The sequence below is a fragment of the Trachurus japonicus genome, chromosome 24, assembly GCF_045865225.1.
Source record: "Trachurus japonicus isolate A0001 chromosome 24, Traja_1.0".
Classification (NCBI taxonomy): Eukaryota; Metazoa; Chordata; class Actinopteri; order Carangiformes; family Carangidae; genus Trachurus; species Trachurus japonicus.
In genome coordinates, this window is record NC_140930.1 from 10,001,065 (window position 1) to 10,023,444 (window position 22,380).

The 22,380-nt window shown below is 41.2% G+C and overlaps 2 protein-coding genes across 26 annotated transcripts in view; both read right to left on the minus strand.

Annotated features, from left to right (window-relative positions):
* The window catches only part of nudt14 (nudix (nucleoside diphosphate linked moiety X)-type motif 14), a 30,327-nt gene extending 28,788 nt beyond the window's left edge, over positions 1–1,539 (minus strand). For both annotated transcript variants that reach the window (XM_085770655.1, XM_085770654.1), the window contains exon 1: positions 1,344–1,539. In XM_085770655.1, coding sequence (XP_085626781.1) covers positions 1,344–1,424 — 81 coding nt within the window. In that variant the 5' untranslated portion in view covers positions 1,425–1,539. The remainder of the gene's footprint in view (positions 1–1,343) is intronic.
* A 15,212-nt stretch (positions 1,540–16,751) lies between these two features.
* ptprk (protein tyrosine phosphatase receptor type K) overlaps positions 16,752–22,380 on the minus strand; it is a 115,248-nt gene continuing 109,619 nt past the window's right edge. For all 24 annotated transcript variants that reach the window (XM_085771268.1, XM_085771264.1, XM_085771266.1 and 21 more), the window contains 3 exons: positions 21,770–21,933; positions 21,098–21,233; positions 16,752–18,878 (listed from right to left, as the gene is read on the minus strand). In XM_085771268.1, the coding sequence (XP_085627394.1) occupies positions 18,825–18,878; positions 21,098–21,233; positions 21,770–21,933 (354 nt within the window). In that variant the 3' untranslated portion in view covers positions 16,752–18,824. The remainder of the gene's footprint in view (positions 18,879–21,097; positions 21,234–21,769; positions 21,934–22,380) is intronic.

The window sequence follows — 22,380 nt, forward strand, 5'->3', positions numbered from 1 at the left end:
TCAGTCTGTATGTTATAATGTCCCACAGACCAAGGTGACATTTTCACATGTCTTAATTTCCCTGCGCTACAGTGCACAATCCAAACATATAAAGAGGACTATCATTGATGAGGATAAAGTTTGAATCTGCATTTATTTGCCATTTTTGCCTGAAAAAACAGCTGCTGCTGACCTCATCCTTGCAAAATCAACTAATTGCTGCAGCTCTATTCTGTCATTATTGCGTAGTAAACACATATCTACAGTGCTTCAATTTTATTATAGTGTAAATGGACAGTTCACCTCCTATCAAACACCTCTGACCTACAGTACAGACCCCTGCACCAACCAGTAGTGTCGTACATTTCGTCTCTGTCTCGGTCGAGCTGGACTCTGGATTTTTTTCTCAGTCAAGACCACAGCTGCAGTGACATCTTTTTATATATATATACCCACATGTCTCTCTCTGTCACTCGCTGACTTTGGTTTATGTAATGTAATTCAATAACTTTAAGATAATCAAAATTGTTCTACAAAAGTATCTGCCTGTGTAACCAGCTGTCAACAGTGAGAAGAGACTTCAGCAGGTTCTGTGCTGCTGTGTCTTTCTGTTCAATCCAAACTATGCTTCAATTAAATATGGTATAGATTTGGCATAAAATTATCTTCTCTTTTTAGCTGAGGAATAATGTAAATATCAAGCCACATGATTGTGATGAGTACTGGGGCTCTGAATACGGTTGAAAATGGTCTCGCTCCCCCTCAAAGTCTTGGTCTGGACTCGGTCTCGGGTTAGGTGGTCTTGACCACAACACTACAAACTCCTCTGACCTGCAGACCCCTGCATCACCAACCAACCAGTCTGCACTCACTCTCTACTAACATGCTAATCATGGACCAGCTAACTAACTAACAGTCGGACAACATCTCAGCTTGGCTCTTAACACTGCAAACCCGTGTTATCTTACGCACAACTCCTTACACTAATGTAAAGCATGTGCTAACATTAACGTGATGCTCATCCTTAAAAAAAACAAAAAAAAAAAACACCCTCTGCAGCAGCGACCGTTAGCATCGTTAGCATCTCCTAGCTCCCCCTCTTTAGCCGTGTCGGGTTAACGAGAACTACAGCGGACCACCGTTAAAACCAACAGTGTGTCTGTGTGGAAAAACAAAAGCAAACACTTCGGTTGTGTCACTGCGGCTCACAGTGATGACAATTGTTGCTGTCAACGTCTTGTGTCTAAGGTCATAATTCATTCATGTTATGCTAGCCTGCTAGCATAATGAATGGGAGGCAGGAGGAGGGGGGGTTGGGCTAGTAGCCTACAGCATCCAGCAGCCTCCTGTCTGCCACAGCTCACCTGGTTGTAGTGCACCCTGAACGGTTTCAGATAGTCGGACTCTGTGCACGGAACCACTTCAATGTTGTTAATCTCCTCCATAGTTGAACCGGGGTCGGTGGTCGGTGGCGGCTCGGCGACGGTTTGGTCTGTCACCGCTCACTAACTGACAGTGGAGGAATGTCTACGGAAGCCGGCAGAGGACATGAGAGTCGACCTGCGAGGATGGCGAGAGTGGAAATGAGCAAAAAAGAAGAAGGATGATAGGTTGTTGTTTTTTCTCCAATATTTTTATTGGCTTTTTATGTTTGTTATTACATCACAAAAACAAATAACATTAACAACTGGACCACAATAACATAGGTCGCTTTTCAAGCAGGACCCCCAAACTGATGGAGAGATGGAGCAGAGACCCCCCTTCTACTACTGTACAACATTTTAATGTTTTATATTAAACAGGGCCAAGTGCCAACCTACATATTGTTATTGTGCATTCAAATAATACACAGGTTCATATATTAAACATGTATGTAGCCTTCCCACTGCCATTTTTAAACAGACCTTGTTAACAGATACCAATGTCAATATGAATTGCATGATAATCATGCATACAAGCTATTCAAACTGATGTTTTTATTTTAAACATCAATGTGAAAACAGAAAAATATTAGAAATTGTCTAATCAACCAAAAGTTTCACGACCCCGTGCAGTACCTAGTCTGTGGACCCCCTGTTGAAGACCTCTGATTTATTATTTTATTTTTTTCCAATATTTTTATTGGCTTTTGTTTGTTGTTACATAGCAAAAAACTAATTACATGAACAATTGAACCACAATAACATAGGTCACAAATCAGCAAATGATCATTCAGACGCACACACACAATGAACTTGCACAAATTACAGTGGTGTAGTCTATGTGATATGCAGGTGTACAAAGTATACCCACTTGAAATGCATTAATATTTCAACAAAACTATCTAACTGATACAGGTATGAACAGTGTATAAAGCATGGAGATTTCTGTATACCCACTTTAACAAATTAGACTACAGCACTGACAAATTACAGACAAATGAATTGCAATGCCTTGAAATAAAATACTTTAATCAATGTGAATGTAAAGGTGATCTCACTTAATTTCACATTATTTTTCTCTATGACATACAATAGGCTATATCATCTTTTGAGAGAAGAAATGTTTATTACATTACTCATTATTCTCTTCTTTTTTCAGCATCCTGAGGTTGCAAACTAAATGAGAAGTTGCTATGAAGTAAACACAACTTAAAACATTAAGGCTGGATTGCACCAACAAGGTTTAACTTTAAAACCAGATTAAATCATGGTTTAAGTTTAAATTCTGTTGCACTAAACTTTAAACCTAGTTCAAAATTAAGACAGATTAGATTTAAACCTCCCTTTAAACCTCAGTTTAATTTTTACTCTAAACTAAGTTTAATTTTAATCCTGTTGCACCAGAACTTTAAACTCCAGTTTAAACTGTGATCTAGGGTTAATTTTAAACTGACAGTGGAGGAGGTTTAATTTTTTCCATGGCTGCATTTTTGAGCCGGAGTGAGCAAAATTATGAAGTTCCTTGAGGAAAATTGAGAGACAGGCTCTGTCTCTCAATTTTCTCTCTTTTGCTTTGTTTTGGAGAGAGACGGAGATATGCATAAACAGATGTGCATAAACTATAATAGTATTTTGTACAGTTTTATTTCCACCCATCCATTATGCATACACCTGCTCAACCTGTATAAATGCAGCTGGAATCTGTGGGTGAATCAGTTGTTAAAATGATCAAATTCTAACTAATTGCAGACACATATATGATAACCAGTAAATATAGGAAAAAGACAAGCCCTACTGTGATGGGTGATGCATCTGATCTCACCATTGTGTTTTGGTGTTTTTAAGTGCCACTGATTGGCTCAGGGGAAGCACCAGTAGCGGGCCAAATGAAGGTGACGTCATCGTTACTAATTGTCCTAGAGGAAGAGAGCATTATTCACAAAGGGCATAATGTTTATTGTTTCTGTGTTCAGCTTCACAAGAAGGGTCTGTACAATTATTATAATCTGCTCTTATGTAAATCTAAAAGATTTCATTGAGATGTTTTTTTCAGTGTTACATTTCAAAATTGAATTTAAACATTGTACTATAGTCTTTCCAGCTTTTTCTGTAGTTATTTCATTGGTGTTTATGGTCATTGTCATTGTCAGGATTTTTAAGAGCCAGGGAGGGAGTTAAAAGCTTCAGAAAAAGTAAGATTGTTTTATCAAACCACACCTTCCAAAGTGAAGAACAAAATTTCCTTCCGCGACATCCGCAAGATTCAGACAAGTTTGACATTTTGGGTTCCTTACTTTCTCGATAAGAGTTAGTTGAGGAGATTAATAACCCTGCATGAAGACGCTGTCAGTATTCCTTGTTTGAAAGTGATAAAGGTCAGTTAAGGTCAACCTGGAGTCTGCAGGTTTTCCTCCGGATACTCTGACTTCCTCCAACAATCTACAGACATGCAGGTTAGGTCAATTGGCGACTCTAAGGTGTGAATGTCTGTATATGTCAGCCCAGTTACAGACCAATGAGCTGTCCAGGATGTACCCCAACCTCGCCCTAAGTGTCACCTGGGAACGACCCCAGCTCTAAAGGGACAAAGCAGTATGTCTGATGAATGAATGAACAATCATAATGATGCAGAATCACCTGCAAAATGACTGCAGAGTACCAAAGAGATGAGAGGGAATAATAAGACCCACAAAACGACCATAAAGAGACACAAAACAAAGAAACGGAGGTGCGATATCACCAAAAAAAGATTTGGAAAAAGATCAAAAAGATGCTAAAAATAGCACAGAAAGCCTAAAAATGAGCATGAAGACCAAACCTGCTACTTTAATCCTGTTGTTTGTGTCTCTTTTAGTCAGAGGAGACCAATAAATAAGTGGTTGGGGGGTCTTCTACCTGTATGTGCCCAGGGGACCATTTTCTCATCCATCCATATATATTACTGATTAATGAGGTCCTGAAAAATTAAGCTTGTTTAGTAAAATGTAGCATTATTCTTTTGACAACTGAGATGTATTGATGCGTGTGAGTCTAAGTTGTTTGACTCTTCAGTTCACATGATGTCATCGTGATGAGAGGATCAGCATCCTCTCCATGCTGCTGAGTAATGACTAAGAGATTGGTGTGGTAGCTCTTTCTCAGCAACCCAGCCTTGAAGGGTGAGGCTGCATGATGTCACCCTCTCACATCAATAACAGCCTTATAATGGAAAACAAACTGCAGAGCTCCAATCTCGGCGGGGCTGACTTCCTCCAACAAATGAGCACCAGTCCGCCGCCCACTACACAAGGACAGGACGTAACACTTTTGCAAGCTGATTTACATCTAAATAAATACAGGCCTAGACGAAACAATATGTAGACCCAAAAGAGGAACCGGCGTCTCTCTTTTGGGCACGTCCAATTTATATTGCCCAATCCGGCCAAGCTGGAGCGCACGATAAGACGGGAGGGACTGCTGAGTTGAAGTATTGTACAGGGGTCACCCTGCTCTGGTTTATTGCCATTCTCAGAAAAGTGGACACAAAGAAACTACAGCAGAAGAATGAGAGAATAAAATGACACCACAGAATAAAGAAGTTCATGGATGCTGCATGCTACGAAACAACACAGGAAATCAGTATCAATGTGCATCCACCACATTTTTATGCAATAAAAATCTTAGTTTTTGCTCCAATCTGACATTTATAGAGAAAATACTTAAAATACAGAACATCTACTTGACAAATATACATTCCTACGGATACAGAGATACAACATACAGGAATGAAAGCTTTAAACTTTGCCGAACATCAGCAACACATTGGACACTAGAATTACAGGCTACGTAAGTCCCATTGCTCTTGAATGCATCCTGAATATAAAGAGTTACTTTGTCACCTGAAGAAACTGAGAATGGTGAACTTTTCCTAACACCGGCTCCTCTCCAGGGCCTCATCGGAGCATCACCCACAAAAAGGCCTCCCAAAGAAAAAAGTCTTATCAGTGTCTCTGCCGGGTCCTGGGGTTGCCCATAACGTGTTAATCCCATCCTTCCATGAACATGCGTGTGCAGGGTCCATGTCAGTCACGACCAATTACCGTTTGCAGGCGTCTGACGCAGCCCAGACCTCCCTGAGCTTAGTGCAACCCTAAAACCTGGAGCCTCCTGAAGCCACCGGACCTTCTCTTCCTGTCTGTCCACGCTGTTTCTGCTCTGTCTTTTTTGTTTTTCTAAAGTCTTTCTGTCTCTTTCGTCCTGTTTCTTTTTGCTTCATGAAATCAGACCTGTTTAAGTTTAAAAGTTTAATACTTTTCATCAAATCTTCCTAAAATACTGATATGGTTTATTAAATATGACTATGGTCAAGCTGATTGGAGGCATATGACCTAATAAAACCTCTAGTCTACATGAACCACAGTAGCTCGGAGAACCATTTGTGGAAACTTTGAATTAACCCATATTATAAAAGAAAAACTCAGTGGTCTATCCATAGCATAGTTTATCAGCAGGGGTCAAGCAGGGATTGGGGACAGGACCTCAGGGAATGCACTTAGCCAAGGTGGCTGCTGCAGCCTCTGTTAGCGGGCTCAGGGTGTGGGTCAAGACGGCCGGTGTCCTCCCGTCCAGCAGTCTGGACGTTCAGCCGCCACTCGCCTCGTACAGGAGACGCTCCCAAATCCTCCCACGCGAGCTTGGATTTCAAAATAGCGCCAGGTGTCAAAAGGGCACGGGATATCTCAGCACTGAAATCTGTGTGTTGTGTGGGTTGAGGTGTGTGAGGTGTTGATGGAGGATCCACGGTGAAGACACGACGCTGTCAGGACGGAAGTTTATCTAGTTCCACATTGGCTGATCAGGCACGAGGTTTACTTCTGGACTTGAGACTTGAACTTCAGTCAAATTTAAAATAAATAATTTTAGTATATCAATGGATTACATGATGAAAGTGAAATTAGGAGTCATTAGGAGTCCTTCTGACGATATTTAGATCCATTCGAGAGCTGCGTATATCCATATATGAGAGTGATCGGGGCACTGAAAAGCAGCCTAGAATTTGCTACTGCTAGTTTTGTGCAACATGGCTGAATATTTGTCAGATTTCCACAGCCCCCGGATGATGATAACAGAACGAGTTTCGCAGCAGATAATGTGTTATTTAGAGGCTGCATTTCGGTGCCCCGATCACACCCACTATATGGATATACATGGCTCTCGACTGGATCTAAATATCGTCCCAAAGACTCACCAAAGTTATACGGGTGAGAAAACGACCATGTTTTATGCCAGAATAAGGTTCAGGTTGTAAAAAACGACACTTCTCCTTTAACTGTTAACCGGTGTAGACAATTTGACACGCATAAACAACAAACATACACCATAACAAGGTGAATTTCAGCAGCTATGGATCAGCTGCTGACAGTTGGCAGTAACTCAATTCAATGGACAAATGTTGCAATCGTCATTTCTGGTAAATTCACAACGACCTTTTAGATTGAGACAACACTAGTCTCTGGAAATTCACACACTACAGAATTGTACTCAATTTCAGAAGGTCAGAAGTCAGTTTGTGTTACCTAGCAACAGTCTCCTGTTGTGAAACTATTTGCATAACCAAATTAGGTATGATGTGATATGATATATTTATATATAATAGCAGATATTGTGAGTTAATTACGTTGATTACATGTTTTTAAGTGAACCTTCAGCAGCCTCCATGTGGCATACGCTGCAGCTCCATCAGTGGTCTACCTCTCTTCCCAGCGTGGCCTTAAATAAGTGAATCCGATCTCTGTCGCAACTGCCTCATGAGGAGAAACTCCCTCCTCCTTTGCTACTCTCAAGGCCATTGTAATGGAAAACCTCGTCTGTCAGGCCCCGTATATTTTTAGGAAAAGCTATTATTGTTCTGTTCCCTTGTTGCTTGCGTGCCCCAGGATGTGTTCCCCCGAACAAGGTCAGAATTCCTGTTTTGTCATCATTATTCTACCAGAGAATAGGCACCTCACCCGCAGCGCTCTCTGTTTCGCTGGGGTTCCTGCTACTTGTTTGTCTTCCATGGATACAAATAGACCTGAAATGGCATTTTGGTGGAAGCTCAGTAAAGCTATTGTGGCAGAGAGATTCACTCAAACTCAGCTGGAAGTTGCACCCAAGTCATTTGCTACGGAAGTATCAGGTTTTCAGGAGATAGAAAAATGATTGTAGATACACTTAATCAATATAATAAATCAATCATAGACAACAATATTACTCTGGTGCCAGTTTTGTATACAGATGTATGCAGATCCTCAATAATCAAATTTTTCAAAATTCATTTTTCCCTTTGTTTAGTTGTTAATGTTGTGTCAGTCAAGAAAAATGAACTTCTGTTATTGTTTGCTAGCTAGAATCAGACTAATATGCGATCAAACCCCCAAAATAATCAATATTGCTAAAGATATATTCTCTGTTTCCTTAATGATAGCCCTAATAATTTGAGGTTTAAATATTTATTCAAATTCTGCAGCAATTTGCAATTTCATACCTTTTTGATGGCAGCCATTATATATCTTCCAAGTTTAATTAAGTGTGTTTTACTGCCTCATATTTCATTTTTAAGGGGTCTTTTCATCTGGCTTTGAGCACCCATGTCTCCATGGAACAAAGCAGACATGAAGGGAACTTTAAAGTTAGTCCTTTTTTTTGTATTTTCCTGCTAATGAGACATAATGTGTCTGCACAAAATTAAACCTCTGGACTGGATGGTTTGTGAAGCTGCTGCTGCTGCTGCTGCTGGGACCATTGAAGCCTGATAACATGGGACAGCTGCTGCGCCTCCTCGGCCCCCCTGCTGAGAGGGAGCCTATTTTAACAAGCCAGACCCATTGTCTTTTCCCAAGAATGACCAGAGAATGTGGCAACTCCTTGGGTCAGTCTTTATGAGTGTGTATGTGTGTGTGTGTGTGTGTGTGTGTGTGTGTGTGCTGGTGATTAGGGTGAGGGGTGGGACGTGGCTGTGTCCTTGTCATTCGCATCACTATGGGAGCACATGCCATCAGAGCTAATTACCTGCCTGGAAAGACCAATTAAGACGCCTCTAATGCCCCCTAACAAGATAACCTCCACTCTGCAGAAGGCCCACAGAGGTGCAGGGTGAGTGGGGAGCAGAGCGGGGGTCAGATGGGCACAAGAGCTTGATGGGGACATGAACAGTGACATTTGAAGTCGACTGTGTAGAGAGACAGTGTTTCACACAGTTCAACCAGAGTCATCGTCACAAGAGGATACCAAGTGCTCCATGATTTTAGTCACAGGGATGAAACATCATTCTGTTCATTAAAGTATGTTTTTCTTCATTTTAGAGTGGATTACTTACGAGTTTTGCAACAAAATGAGTTTGGCATCAGTCTTGCATCCTGTCTTTTCTCTGGAGCTCCAAGATTTTCCCTACTATCTCTTCTTTTCTGGCCTCTTCCTCTGCTGTGATGAAAACACAAAGAACAGAGAGTTAGCTAGCTTTTTATGGCTATAGGCCAGAGGTGTTACCAAAAAGCGCTATGTGTTGTCGTAAGGGTGATCAGGTGTTGTGCCCTGTGGTGGACTGCTCAGCATTTTCACCCCTTGCTCCAAATCACGGATGTTGAGATGATGTCCTGCATTTTGATTTGGTTTACTGTATCTGAGTCGAAATGCGTTGGTTGTCCCCAATGTTAGAATAAAGGACTTAACATACTTCAGTGTGCCTCGGACTTCTCTGTGACAGCCTGTTTCCCCATTTTTGTCCCCAAGAGCACCTGCTTTCCCCCATTTTTCACATTTTTTGACCCAACTGCAGCACTCTCAAGAACCTTTTGGTTTAGGTTCAAGATTCAAGATTCATTTATTTGCCATTTTATGTTTAAACATAAGTGGAACGTTCTGTGGTGATGTGTGTGTGTTCATTTCTTTTCACATACATAAATAAGTGCAGGACAGGACAGGACAGTGATTTTTTGTAAGTTCAAAAGGATGGTCTCATTTGTAAGCGCTTGGTGTCATTACCTTATTATAAGATCATAAAAGTCAAACCTTATTCCAGGGAAACGGTTTTTGATTTTTTTTAAATATACCGTATGTAGCACCGTATAAGCAAGCTCGTTCCACCTCATAAATGATGGACCCACCTATACCAAGTAAGTCGTAAACCCCCTAAAAGAAGTGTTATGATGATAATAGCTGTAGTTGCAGTCACTGTAATTTCAGAGGTTTGATTGTGTCTCACAAAAGCAGGACACCTGGTTACCCCAACAACCGCTGTGTCAATGCAAGATATAGTTTTGAGGTTTTTGTATTTTTCTAGTCTATAACAATGCTTAATGCATTTAAAGATGTATAAAGCTTCCTCAGCCTTATAATGCATCGCTCTACTTTCAAATACAGGCACAATTTCTTCCTCAGCATCCACCGGAGATGAAGCTGCATCACTGAATGAAACAGAGGACGCTCCACTGTGCACACTCTGTGTCTTTTGTTCAACCTGAAGTGACTTTACGTTTATTTAGCTGCAGAAGAGGAAGGGACATTTTCACGGTCTTGCCGTCTCCAAAGCTCCAAGATGTGACTGACATGGACAGTGTCCAGGGGTCATTTGAAAGGTCAAACAGTCTCCGAGAGGGAGGGGGGCATGACTGTCCACTCCTGAAGGGCTGACGTCAGGGGTCAAAGTGGACCGTCACCCTCGAGTGAGCCATCGAGGAGGGTGGGGGGGCGAGTTCCTCCCCCTTCCTCCCCCGGGAACAACGGCTGCTGTCAAACTGGATAGAGGACACATGGGGGTGTCCAGGCAGGGGTTAAGTTTGACCGAGGCGGCATTTGGGTCTCCTGACCTTTTCCCTTGAGGTCAACTCAATTTCATTTCAATCGATCGGCTGACAGATTTTTCATTACTTACACGTATGAAACTCGTTTGCTCATTAGCTCATACCACAACAATACAAATAGGAATTAGATTTTTTTTTCCCACTCAAGTTTTTTTGTAAGTTCAAAAGGATGGCCTCATTTATAAGCTCCTGGTGTCATTACCTTATTATAAGGTCGTAAAAGTCAAACCTTATTCCAGGGAAACGGTTCTTGATTTTTTTTAATAGATGTATAATCAGCAAGCTTGTTCCACCTCATAAATGATGGACCCACCTATACTAAGTAAGTCGTAAACTCGTACAAGAAATGTTATGATAATAGCTGTAGTTATCTCCATTTGCAGTCACTGTAATTTCAGAGTAATTTCCCGCTCAATAGAAATAACTGAGTATAAAACATGAGAGTAGCATTTTGTTAAATTGGATGGAAAATGGATTGATCTACTTCAAAGTAAATTTTCCAGTTGTTCAGACGTTTGACTCAAACCCCATAAATGTCAACTTCATAGAAACTTCAATAGGATTCATCCTCTGGAAATCATGAATGCCTGTAAAAGATTTATCAGCAAGACAACAAGAAAAAAACAGACAAAGTGGTGAGATCATTCATTCTGGCCCCAGTAAACATCCTCATACAGACACAATGTAGCTGAAAAAATCTATAGAAATACACAAACATGAATTCTGAAACCTGAATTGTGTTAAATGTATAATCTGTTTGTATAATGTCTGGTCCTATGTTGATGTCTGTTTATGTATGTTAAATGTATAACTGATGTCTGATGCCACACAGTAGGCTACTATGTGCTGCTACTATGCTGTGCTGAAAGCAAATTCTGCCGACTTGTTGTGCAGTCCTTAATAAATGAATTGAATTGAATTGAATTAGAGAAATTAGTTGCTCTAACAACTGTATATGAATCACTGTATGTGACTGTATGTGAATGTCTAATGAAACTTTTGGTTTTCTAATGTCATGTTAAACGTTGTGTAATATTAGAGTAGAGTAGAGGTGAGCATCTTCTATTGATTCATAAGGGACAGTACATGTTATTTTTCAGGACAATCTTGTATTTTATGGGATGATCCAACATTATTATCTCGTTATTCATCATGAGAAAGCATATTTTAAGCAATCCCAGGGTAATTTCTGTTATGTCTGTGTAATAACAGGACATAGGCAAGCCCAAGGCCACATGGCCCAGGGCTCTCTGAGGGAAGCTGTGGCAGGTATGATAAGGTTTGATTTAGTCATAGATAGTCAAAGATTAGGCAGCTGGGTTTTTTTGTGGGCCTTACTGGGCCTAGAAATGTCATCACCTCATGCATCAACGGCCCTGTACAATACATACATATTGCATCCTACTTTGTTAATTTATGACTTAAATACCTCTTTTTCATTAGCAGATGGGATCACAGACTAGATTCCCATATTCCTACAATATTTGTATTTCCTCTGTCCATCACCTCCATACAGTTACCTTTTGTCTGTGCATTTGGTGACATGTTTAATGTCACTTGTTCCTTACCTATAACACAAAACTGTAACCCTAAAGTCTAATTTTAGCCCTAATCACTATATCTAGCCCTTACTGCAAAGAGTGGAGCATTAAGCAATTAAATTACAGTAGAGTTTAATTAGTAAAGGCTTACATTGGTAAGTTTTATGTTTACTTTATATCTAATCGTGTAAGTATAAAGTAGAGATCATGAAGGCATCACCCACATGACAGGCACAATGAAACACTGTTTCCCCTCTGACTGACAAATGCAACAGCTGATTGAGATTTTGATCAAATTAGGTGGCGACACATTGTCACCGCACCAAAGGCCTAATTCTGTAAAGTGGAACATTTGTCCTCTGGCGACCTGGTTATAATTTGTTTATGTGGAGATCCAGGGGCCATATTTCACCTTAGTAACCTCATCAGTGTCGCTCACCGACATCAGTGAGAAAGGAAGGTGCAATTGGTTTTAGAAGATGGCAAAATGGATTGGCGTCCATTTGTGTTCAAGTAAAAAACAACCACCTCCCAGACTCACTGCTACAAAGAGGATATGCACTTTATTCAAACAGAAAGGACCCATTTCTATCTGTAATCCTGGAAATAAGAATAGAAACTTCAGAAGATCCTATGATTATGTATACGAACATCATTTGTCAAAATTTTAACTTAAACCAATACAGAACTGGACCCACTGGTTAAAGTAAGTAACTGTGTTTATTTTATTACAGGGACTGAAGTCTTACATAGATTACATTTCATAAATAATCCCAATTTTGATATTTATTGATGGCGTCTACAATGATAATGTTAATAATAATCTATGTAAATTCAAACTTGGATCATTTTGCAATGGACTTTGTTGTCCAGTTGGTTGAATGAGGTGCAACATGAGACAACTCAAATGGTCTGACAAACAAATTAAAACAGCATTTTGTTTACAGTCCCTATTTAAAGAAGGTCAAAGTTCAACACAGAGTTCACTTGCAGCAAACCAACAACCGCTGCGCTGACAGAATGCCGACACCTTCAGTCTGCAGTCATTCTCCTCCATTGTCCTTCCCTTCCTTTGACCTTGGTGGCCATAAGTCCAGTCTTTGTTCACGAGTCTTATCATAATTATCAAACTGTAATGCTTGGGTCCAGCTGTGACAGCATCACTCACACAGTTAGGTGGGAAGATAACAGCAGCACAGTTTAAACAGCGTTGGACTTTTACGTCAAGTCCCGAGGGAGGATTTGTATTGAAGCCAAAACACAATGTATCTATTCTTAAAGGCATTACTGTATATGTTGACAACACGTAATGCTGTCAGTAAGAGCTGCAGTTATAGTGTTGATCAAGACAAAGACAATATGGAGGCATTTTTAAATATACCGTATATATAAAAAACACATTTTATCTAAGGAAACAATGGTGACCCCACTAAACAATATGTGTCAACATAATAGAATGAGATGCAACAGATAAAAGCTTTATGAGTACATACATACTGGAATATGCTGAAGCACATGCAGTTATTTAGTTATTTCATGAAGGTCTGAAGAAAGTCAAGAGTCAGCTGTGGGGGATTTACATTAACATTCTCCATCCATTGTAAAAGCAACGCTACATGTCTTATTTACCTTAAAATGATAGTTTAAGACATTTCATTCATTTCTAACAAGGAGAATGACCTCTGCCACTGACACAGCGCCCCCTGCTGACCTGGTATTGCGCTCTGTAACTTTGGTTGCCACCACATTTTAATTTTAGCTACTGATGGTCTCTAAATATTCTGCAGCTGAGACAATCCGAGGCATCATTAGGAAGGAAGAAGGTTGGGAACTGATGCTTTAGCACACAAAGATACAAACCTAAAAAAAAACTTTAAAAATCTAATGATTACTCAAAGACCTTCCTCTTTTTAAAGGTTATCATTAAGATGGGAACTTAACCCAAAGATCCACTCACAGCAAAATTTTGAGAGGCTTTGAAACACATTATAGCCTATATTTCACAAGCCCATAGTGCCATCTGCTGTTTAATGGCTGTACAACTTGAGAGAGGAGGGTCACACTGGAGATGTGCTGTGTGTTGCATTGGTTAAAATGTCTGTACGAGTGGGAATAAGAATACAAACAGGGTGGGTGGAAATATAAAAACAGAACATATTGAAATGTAATGTGCAGCTATAGGCTACATCAAATCTTTTGATCAGAAATTCCTCATTGTTTATTTCTGTGCTGTGACTGTCAGTACATTTTAACATGTGACATCTCAAAAAGAAATTAGAACAGTGAATTAGTGCTGGGATTAAAGTACAAAGGTCTATTAAACATAAAGGGGGTAGGCCTATGTAAATAAATAAAGGTAGCCTAATGGATGAACTGTTAAGTCACTCAGGAAGTAAGTGTATCCGGTTTTTATTGACATTTCTCAGAGCAACTAATCTGTTTGAGTGAATATAGATAATTTCTTTATTTTATTATTATTTTAAGAATAGAGTTATAAATCTCATATTCCTATTCGGTTGGTGGCGGTAATGCACCAGTTTGCCAATCTCCATTCAGATTTAGAAAGAAGAAGCACTCAACCCGGATTCGGATTGACGTCACTTCCTGTTTATGTTAGCAGCGCTCAGTTGTTGTGTGTTTGACGCTGTCAGTTTACTGTCTACCGACCAGTTTTCTGCTCTCTTTAATGCCTTGAACACCACTGTAAACCACTCATAGTTTAATCCACCGGTGTCGACCACACCGACTTGTCAAACATGTTTAGTCTGCACTCCTCGATTGACTGTAAACACCTGCCTGGTGATCAGCTGCAGTGCTCCTCCGCCTCATTTACCCAGAAGTAAGTGTAGTCTTCTTGCTGCACTGGGGGTAAAGGCTCAGCGACAGCGTGTTGGAAACCCGACTCCGCACCATGGGGATTGATTATTAAATCAGTCATGGGAGCTTACCACAGTGCTCCGTAGTCGGTGCGGACCTTTTCAGCGCAGCCGTTCCTCCGCAGCCATGTGTGGTGTTCAGGCAGCCAACAACGTGGTCTATAGATATGAAGACTTTTAGGGGAATGGCTGGCTGGTCATATGGCTCACTTTAGTCATGCTGACAACATCTACCCAGAAGGCAGAGCTGCAGTCCTACACCCCACTGCAGACTTCCATCCCTCCTTACACCCCATAGAAACTGTCTGTGCTCCGAGACTATGGGCTATAAGCCTTAAAGCAGAAGTAAGTGATATATTTGTGTTAATATAAGTCTTAAATAGTTATATCTTCCGACAGCAATCACTTCTATAGAGTGTTTGGTCTGAAACACGGGTCTGTCAGTCCCTCTGCTCTGCTCTGAGCCGAGGAGAAAACATTTATCGTATCCTACAGTTTTTATCCAATGAGGAGAGAGAACGACATGCAGGGCTGTGTGTGCAGCCAAGGGATGCGCCTGAATGTGGTGACGTAGGGACGAGGACTGTTATGGTGCGTTCAAGGAAACTCGTAACTCGTGTTTTTCCGACCTGTGAAGTCGTACCAGTTCGATCTGGTACGAGTTCACGGGTCAGAAGTTACGAGTGGCCGGTTTAGTGACTTTCACAGGTAAAACAGGTCGGAAAAACACGAGTGGGTTGCCTGGAACGCTACTAAGTCGTAAGTTGTGACTTGAAGCTGTAATTTACGGTTTCAAAAGCCTGCCTGGAACGCAGCATTAGCCAAAACGACCGGATCGCTTACTTCTGCTTTAAATCTAGAGGTGCACATTATTGCAACCTAGTAAAAATACAAATCCACTGCTTTAGCAAACCAAACCAAAAGTAACACGAAAATGGATCACCAAATTGATGCCTACCGCCCCCTCACTGCCATCTTCTGTTTAGTTAGGGTGTTGCATTGAAGGAGTAGAGCTACTAGTGCTACTTCCTCACTCCCACAGGTGTTTCCAGGTGTTGTGGCTGATGAGACTCTTCAGGCTGGAGGTGGAGGTCCTGCATTAGGTGATATGTGTCTCCACAGCAGCAATCAATCTCACAGCTAAGGGGACAGTTTGTACCGACCCTCTTGGTCCTGAGAGAACTTCTTATCAGCCAGAATGACAAATGAACATTTTTTTAAATGCTTGTAAGCACTAAACAGATCAGTCGCAGCAGACTTAATTAAAGTGGTCTTTATTACAGCAAAGAAGCCAAACATTACAGACAAGAATAATTATGAACCATGAATATCAATTCTACTCAGACTGGCCTCTCATCCAGAAACCAGCTTCATTCACTACTCTTCAGGGCCATTACTTCAGATTCATTAAAGGAGGAATTATGGGCACTTCACCGTGTGATGTTTAATTCCCGTAAACACAACAACTCATCAAACCATTTTGTTTCTCTCTCAGTGTGGCCTCTGTGTTTTCTCTCCCCGTCTTTGGGGGATAAAACTTAAAAAGTTCCTCCAACAGAATAAACTTCTCTATTCAGTGGAAACTAATTTTTTTTAAACAATATCTGTGAAAATCTTTTGAATCCTCCAGGTCCAGGAGTACAATCTCTGACTTTATATCTACAACAGAACTCATGTTCTGACATTGCATCCATCATCTAAACCTCTACTGTTCATCCAACAGTAGAGCCTTTTAGAGCACTCATATGATAAGTCTATTTACAATAACATCCTTAAGAGTAGGGCATGTCTTGTTCCATCCAAGTGGAACAGCTAATATTTTATTTACAATAAACTATTTTTTTTTTCATTATTAATATTTTGAAATTTTCCCAAATCAGTTTGCGCACACAAACAGAAACAGGTCTGGTATTCAGTAAGCCTGTGAAGCCTCACAAAGAATTCATGAAGCACTCTGATGAAGTAAAACACGCTGAGTCATGGTCCAAAAAGGTTTTCAAAACATTGATCGTCCATGAGAACGCATTCAACAAAGCCCTGGTTTGCGATCTAAGATGTTAAAATACAAGGAAATTCAAATGATCAGGCACAATAAATGTTTTTTTTTTGTTCTGTTTTGTTTCACAGTCCTGCATGTTTTTTTTTGCTCACTTAAGCCTGTTTGCATCACTGAGTCAGTGTGTATCCAGGGATAATGGTGAGCAGGATATGAGGATGGAGATAAACAGCTTATCCCAACTAAGACATTAAGAGGGATAGGAGCTATTATCCAAAATACTGTGCATGTAAACGCACCGATGTTCTACAGACCACAAACAGAGCGATGGGCTTGTACACAAATAAACCACGGTAACATCACAGAGAGTTTCATTAAGTGAAAACAAGACAATACTACTGAATTCCACCTAAATACTGAAAAGTTACTTCTAATGCTTCAATATACAGCTTCGATCGGGGGGGGGGGGTTCTTAAACTCTTCTTCGTGGACCCAAATTGAGTAGATGTAGCCTCCCACCTCGACTTCAGGCTCCGGAGGAAACAGACTCGTGGCCCATTTTGCGTCCGAAAACCGGCGGTTTAAGAAACGTTGGTGGTGGAGTAAACATGGAATGAAGAATGATTGTTCTTACAAGCAATGCAAGTAAACAAACAATAAATACAAACAATGTGCTTTATCCATATAGACATATTTACATAAAGTCTTTGGCTTATGAATAAACATCAGCTGCAAAATAATAACAAAAAAAAAACAACAAAACATAAACAAAGAGAAAAGTGTTGGCCACCAGAGCGCAAAAAACAAATGAAGCCTGGGGTCAGTTCACTTCCAATTCCCTTCAAACCATAAATGGAAATGAGAGTTAATTCTCAGTCTTTTCTTGGGGTCAGCTGATTCCTCCTGTTTTTAAACCGTTTCATATTTGCCTTTTTTTTTTTTTTTGAAAAATATCCCATTTGTGAATTGGCTGAATTGAAAGTGCATTGGGCCCAGCCCTGAAATGAAACATGATTAAGCTAATGTCACATGGCTGAACAAAAAAAAAAAAAAAATCTGTTAAATGTTCAGTTTGTACAATTCAATCGGGTACAAAGAAAACTTCAAAACTTCTATCCAGTAGAGCAGGTAAATGATAATACAAAAGCAACCAGAGCTCAGAAATCAACTCTGCAGGAAACAGAAACATAAACAATGATACATATCACACTTTGTGTGTTTTTTTTTAACGTATACATTTTAGTGAAAATCCTACAACATTTTTCAAGTTGTCACTTCATGATATTGTAAAAAAAAATTAAACAATACAAAGAAAAAATAAGCCTAATACTCTGCATGTAAACTTTCTGTTTTTGTTTCATGACCAGTCTTGTTCCTAAGACACTACTTTTTCTAAAAAGCAAACTTATATTGACGTATAGGTTGTTTTCTGTTGTGTAACCAATGTAAAATGGGAACAAAGTGGCTCTTTAAATACTCAACTATGTAATAATGATTTGACCTGGTTCAGAAACATAAGCTGAAGGAGACGATGCTGCTGATGTGTGTGGAGTAGAAAACAGAAGCATTCACAGAGTTTGGCCAGGCTGCGACTGTTGAAGTGTCTTGTTCTCTTGTACAAAAAGTACCGGCTGCAAATACTCAAACACGTCACCACGACGGGACGCCCGACACTGTGAAGCAGGGAGAGTGGTGCCGCTGGAAACTTTTTAACTTGCGCTTGTGTTTGCAGCTTGCGAAGGGGAGGGGAGGGAGGGAGACACCTACAGTGCACATGGAGAACTGCAGGCGAGTCCATGCGAGGGGAAGGGAAGGAGGGAGAGGGAGAGGGGGGGCGCTGTTGTGGTGAGAGGCTAAACATTTAGACGGGGCCCGGCTCATACAGGGGCCCGCTGGCACTCAAAGAAGCTGTACAATAAGCGTAAAGGAGTAAAAAAAGGAGCGACACCACCTTCTCCTCCTCAGCTCCTGGTGTTTCCCTTTAGTTTCACGACACCGCAGAAGGAGACGCCTCCTCTCGAGCCGTTGTTATGATGCATGATGGATGCTACAGAGCGGCCGCCACAGAGGGGAGTCGGGACCAAGCAAAAGCAAAGAATCAAACACGGGGGAAGTGAAAAGATGTTCTCCTCCTTCCTCCTCCTCTACTTCTTCTTCTTCTTCTTCACCTCCTTATCTCTCCTTTTTTTCCTTTAGGAGGACTCGATGAACTCCAGCGCCAGGTCGTAGCAGAACCGATACTGCTCCTGTAAACACACACACAGAGTTCAGAGTTTTTATAATTACCACACCAATTACCTTCATATATACTTTGTAATGGAACTAAAAATTAAAAAGTAGACATACAGTATTTAACCATGTATAATTGACAGGATTTATCATGGAGGTGCTTCCAGGTACTTTTACACTTATAGGTGGCTGATAAAGGGGTAGTTCAACATTTTGGCAAATTGGCCCTTGCCATAATCCCTATAGCAGGGGTTTTCAAAGTGTGAGAGAGTGAGCCCCCCTTAATGAAAAATAAACAGCTGTGCGCCCCCCCCCCCCCCCCCCCCCCCCCCCCCCCCAAAAAAAAAGAGAGAGAATTAAACATAGCCTATTTATTATCAGTTACTATGACCAAAACAATATTTGATTCATTAAACGCATATATTAATTATCATGACAACATAAAGCACTGACTAATAAACCTAAACATTGATATAGTCTCTGTAACACACTCATCACACAAGCAGCTTCATGCTCTCCATGTGTGATCATCTGGGAAGCAGACAGCCTGAGGTTGAAGTTTATATCAATGAAATGCACAGGTGACACTGTGACAGGTCTCCACTGTACGTCTTGACCACATGTCAGCTGTTCAGCTGTAGTAGAGGAAAACTCCGCTATTTACATCTCCGCCGCGACGTGCTTTTTTTTTTTTTTTTTTTTTTTTTAGGAGCGGTATATTGCGGCTTTACGCGGGAGGACACGCGGTGCTACAGCTGATTCAATGTATAAATCTGAGCTTGGCCACTGTGAGAGGCACCGGGTCGCTTTGAGCTGCGTTCATATGAAGTTATAGGCTACCTGACGCTGTGCAGCACCTGACGCTCTTCTTTTTCTAACCAGAATAGTTCCGCAGCCGACGTACAGTAGTGCTACATTCAGCCAAGGCCAGCTGAGCTCCGCTCTCCCTGCAACACAGATCACTTGCTCTGAGCGTCACATATCGCCGCGGAGGGGATTGTATTGGAATCAATTGAGATCCCCCTGCGTCGGAATAAAGAAATAAGGCGCTGAGGGGCACCTTGGGCATCAGTGCACAACGCGAAAGGGCCCTGACCAAGCGTCAGTTTATGACGCGTCGGGAGTGATAAGACTGTGTGTTGCTCCCTGACACATCAGTCGAGCATAATCGCAGCCTGTGTGTTACAACAAGATCGTGTTTTATCATATCGCAGTATAATTGCAAATTATAGACTACTGCAAAAAACATTAATCATTAGCCCTATGTGCAAGTGATATGTAACTCATCTTTTGTTTGAATGTTTTCAGTTTTTCTTTTTCTTTTTTTCTCATGTCGCGCCTCCCCTCAAACTCTCTGGCGCCCCCCAGGGGAGGCGCGCCTCACACTTTGAAAACCCCTGCCCTATAGTCATAGCAGTAGGTTTGTTTAATAGACGGTGCGAGCTGTGAGCTGCTCAGAGCTACGCTACGGAGGCTCATGGGATTTCTTGGTTTCCCTCATCAAACTAATCAAATACACAATCCAACAACTCCAAAACGCTCTGGTGGAGAAGTTGTGACCTGCACATTCACCACACTATGAGATAATAACGGAACGTTACCAGACAGAGTTGTTTTAGAGGGAAATTCAGAGACTGCTTGCCGGAAAACTGCCCCTGAGGGGAACGCTCATCAGTGGTTTTGCATGAATTTACCTCGAAAACAACTCGTAACGTTCTGTTATTATCTCATAGCGTAGTGAATGTGCAGGTCACAACTTGTCCACCACAGCGTTTTGGAGTTGTTGGATTGTGTATTTGATGAGTTTGATGAGGGAAACCAAGAAATCCTATTAGCCTCTGTAGCGTAGCTCTGAGCAGCTCACGGCTCTGCTCCGCCGTTCTAAAAATAGCTTGCACCAACAATTACAGGCAACGAACCTACTGCTATGACTATAGGGATTATGGCAGTGGGCCAATTTGCCAAAATGTTGAACTACCCTTTAATAAGCCAGCAGAGACTAATGGAGCCATAATAAGAGAATAATAAGCTTCCTCCTTCAATCGAGAGTCTGATGTTTTAAAAATGGCTGCCAGACAGTGGGGATCTCTATTCACATTATTGATTTTTGATTGATTGATTTTTCCTTAGATTGTCTCTGAAAGACTCTGATGTGATGGATGTTTCTACAAATATTTAAATGTTGTAAATGAATCAAGCTAAACGTTTGGGTTTGTGTCTCTCGTCTCTAACTCACCGGAGTGTCCACCATGTTGGGTTTGCTGTTCCTCAGGGTCTTCACGGCGTGGAAGACGTCGACCACGCTCTGTCTCTTGGCCATCTCGCACACGATGCTGCAGGCACAGAACACGCCACTACGCCCACCTCCGTTTCTGCACACACACACAGACACACACACACACAAGTAAATACAGAGATATGTGACTAAATGCACAGTTTAATATTTTATTTGTCGTTCTTGTTGCAACCTCTCTCTCTCTTTCTCTTTCTCACACACACCAAACACACAATGTTGTTGTCACTGACTCTGGCTTTGCAGATAACAAACCATCCAGCTTGACAGTAAATGTTGAGCCTGATCAGAGACAAAGAGTTTCTGCTGAAGGAGAAGCCTTTCATGAGTCATTAACACTTTTTTTTTTTACAATCAGACAGAAGACAAGAGCCAAGACGACTGGTACCATTCCTCCAGTGAATACAACTATTTATCACAGCGCTGACTCTGCGAATCTGGCAACATTTTGGGTTCTGTTACTCGACAACTTAATTTAATTTTCTTCACAGATTAAACAGACTGGAGCTCTTTTGTTTCAGACGTAGACAGTGACAGTTTCTTTTTTTTTTTTTACATAACTAGAGAATAAAGTGGATGAGTGTAGGTTCTGTGTGTGTCTGTGTGTGGACTCACAGGCAGTGAACTATGGTTCTTCCTTCTCCCTCCTCTCCCTCGCGTTGCCACTGGTCCACCTGCAGGATCAGTTTCAGGAAGGAGCGCTTGGAGGCGGGGACTTCTCTGTGCCCCGCCCACCCCAGGTACTGGAACTGACGGACCATCAGGTATCCCTCCTGAGGCTGAGACACGGAGCAACAACCAGCGATTAGACATGACCACAGCCTTATCTTGACTGGTTGGATGCATGTATGTCTGTATATTTTCTTTAAAGGGATAGTTCAACATTTTGGCAAACTGGCCCATTGCCATAATCCCTATAGTTTTAAAAGAGTCTTATAAAATACACAATCCAACAACTACAAAACACTCTGGTGGACAAGTTGTGACCTGCACATTCACCACGCTATGAGATAATAACAGAACGTTATGAGACAGAGTTGTTTTCGAGGCAAATGCAGAGACTGCTTGCCGAAAAACTGCCACCGACAGGAACGCGCATCAGCAGTTTTCCATGAATTTACCTCGAAAACAACTTTGTCTCGTAACGTTCCATTATTATCTCATAGCGTGGTGAATGTGCAGGTCACAACTTGTCCACCAGAGCGTTTTGGAGTTGTTGGATTGTG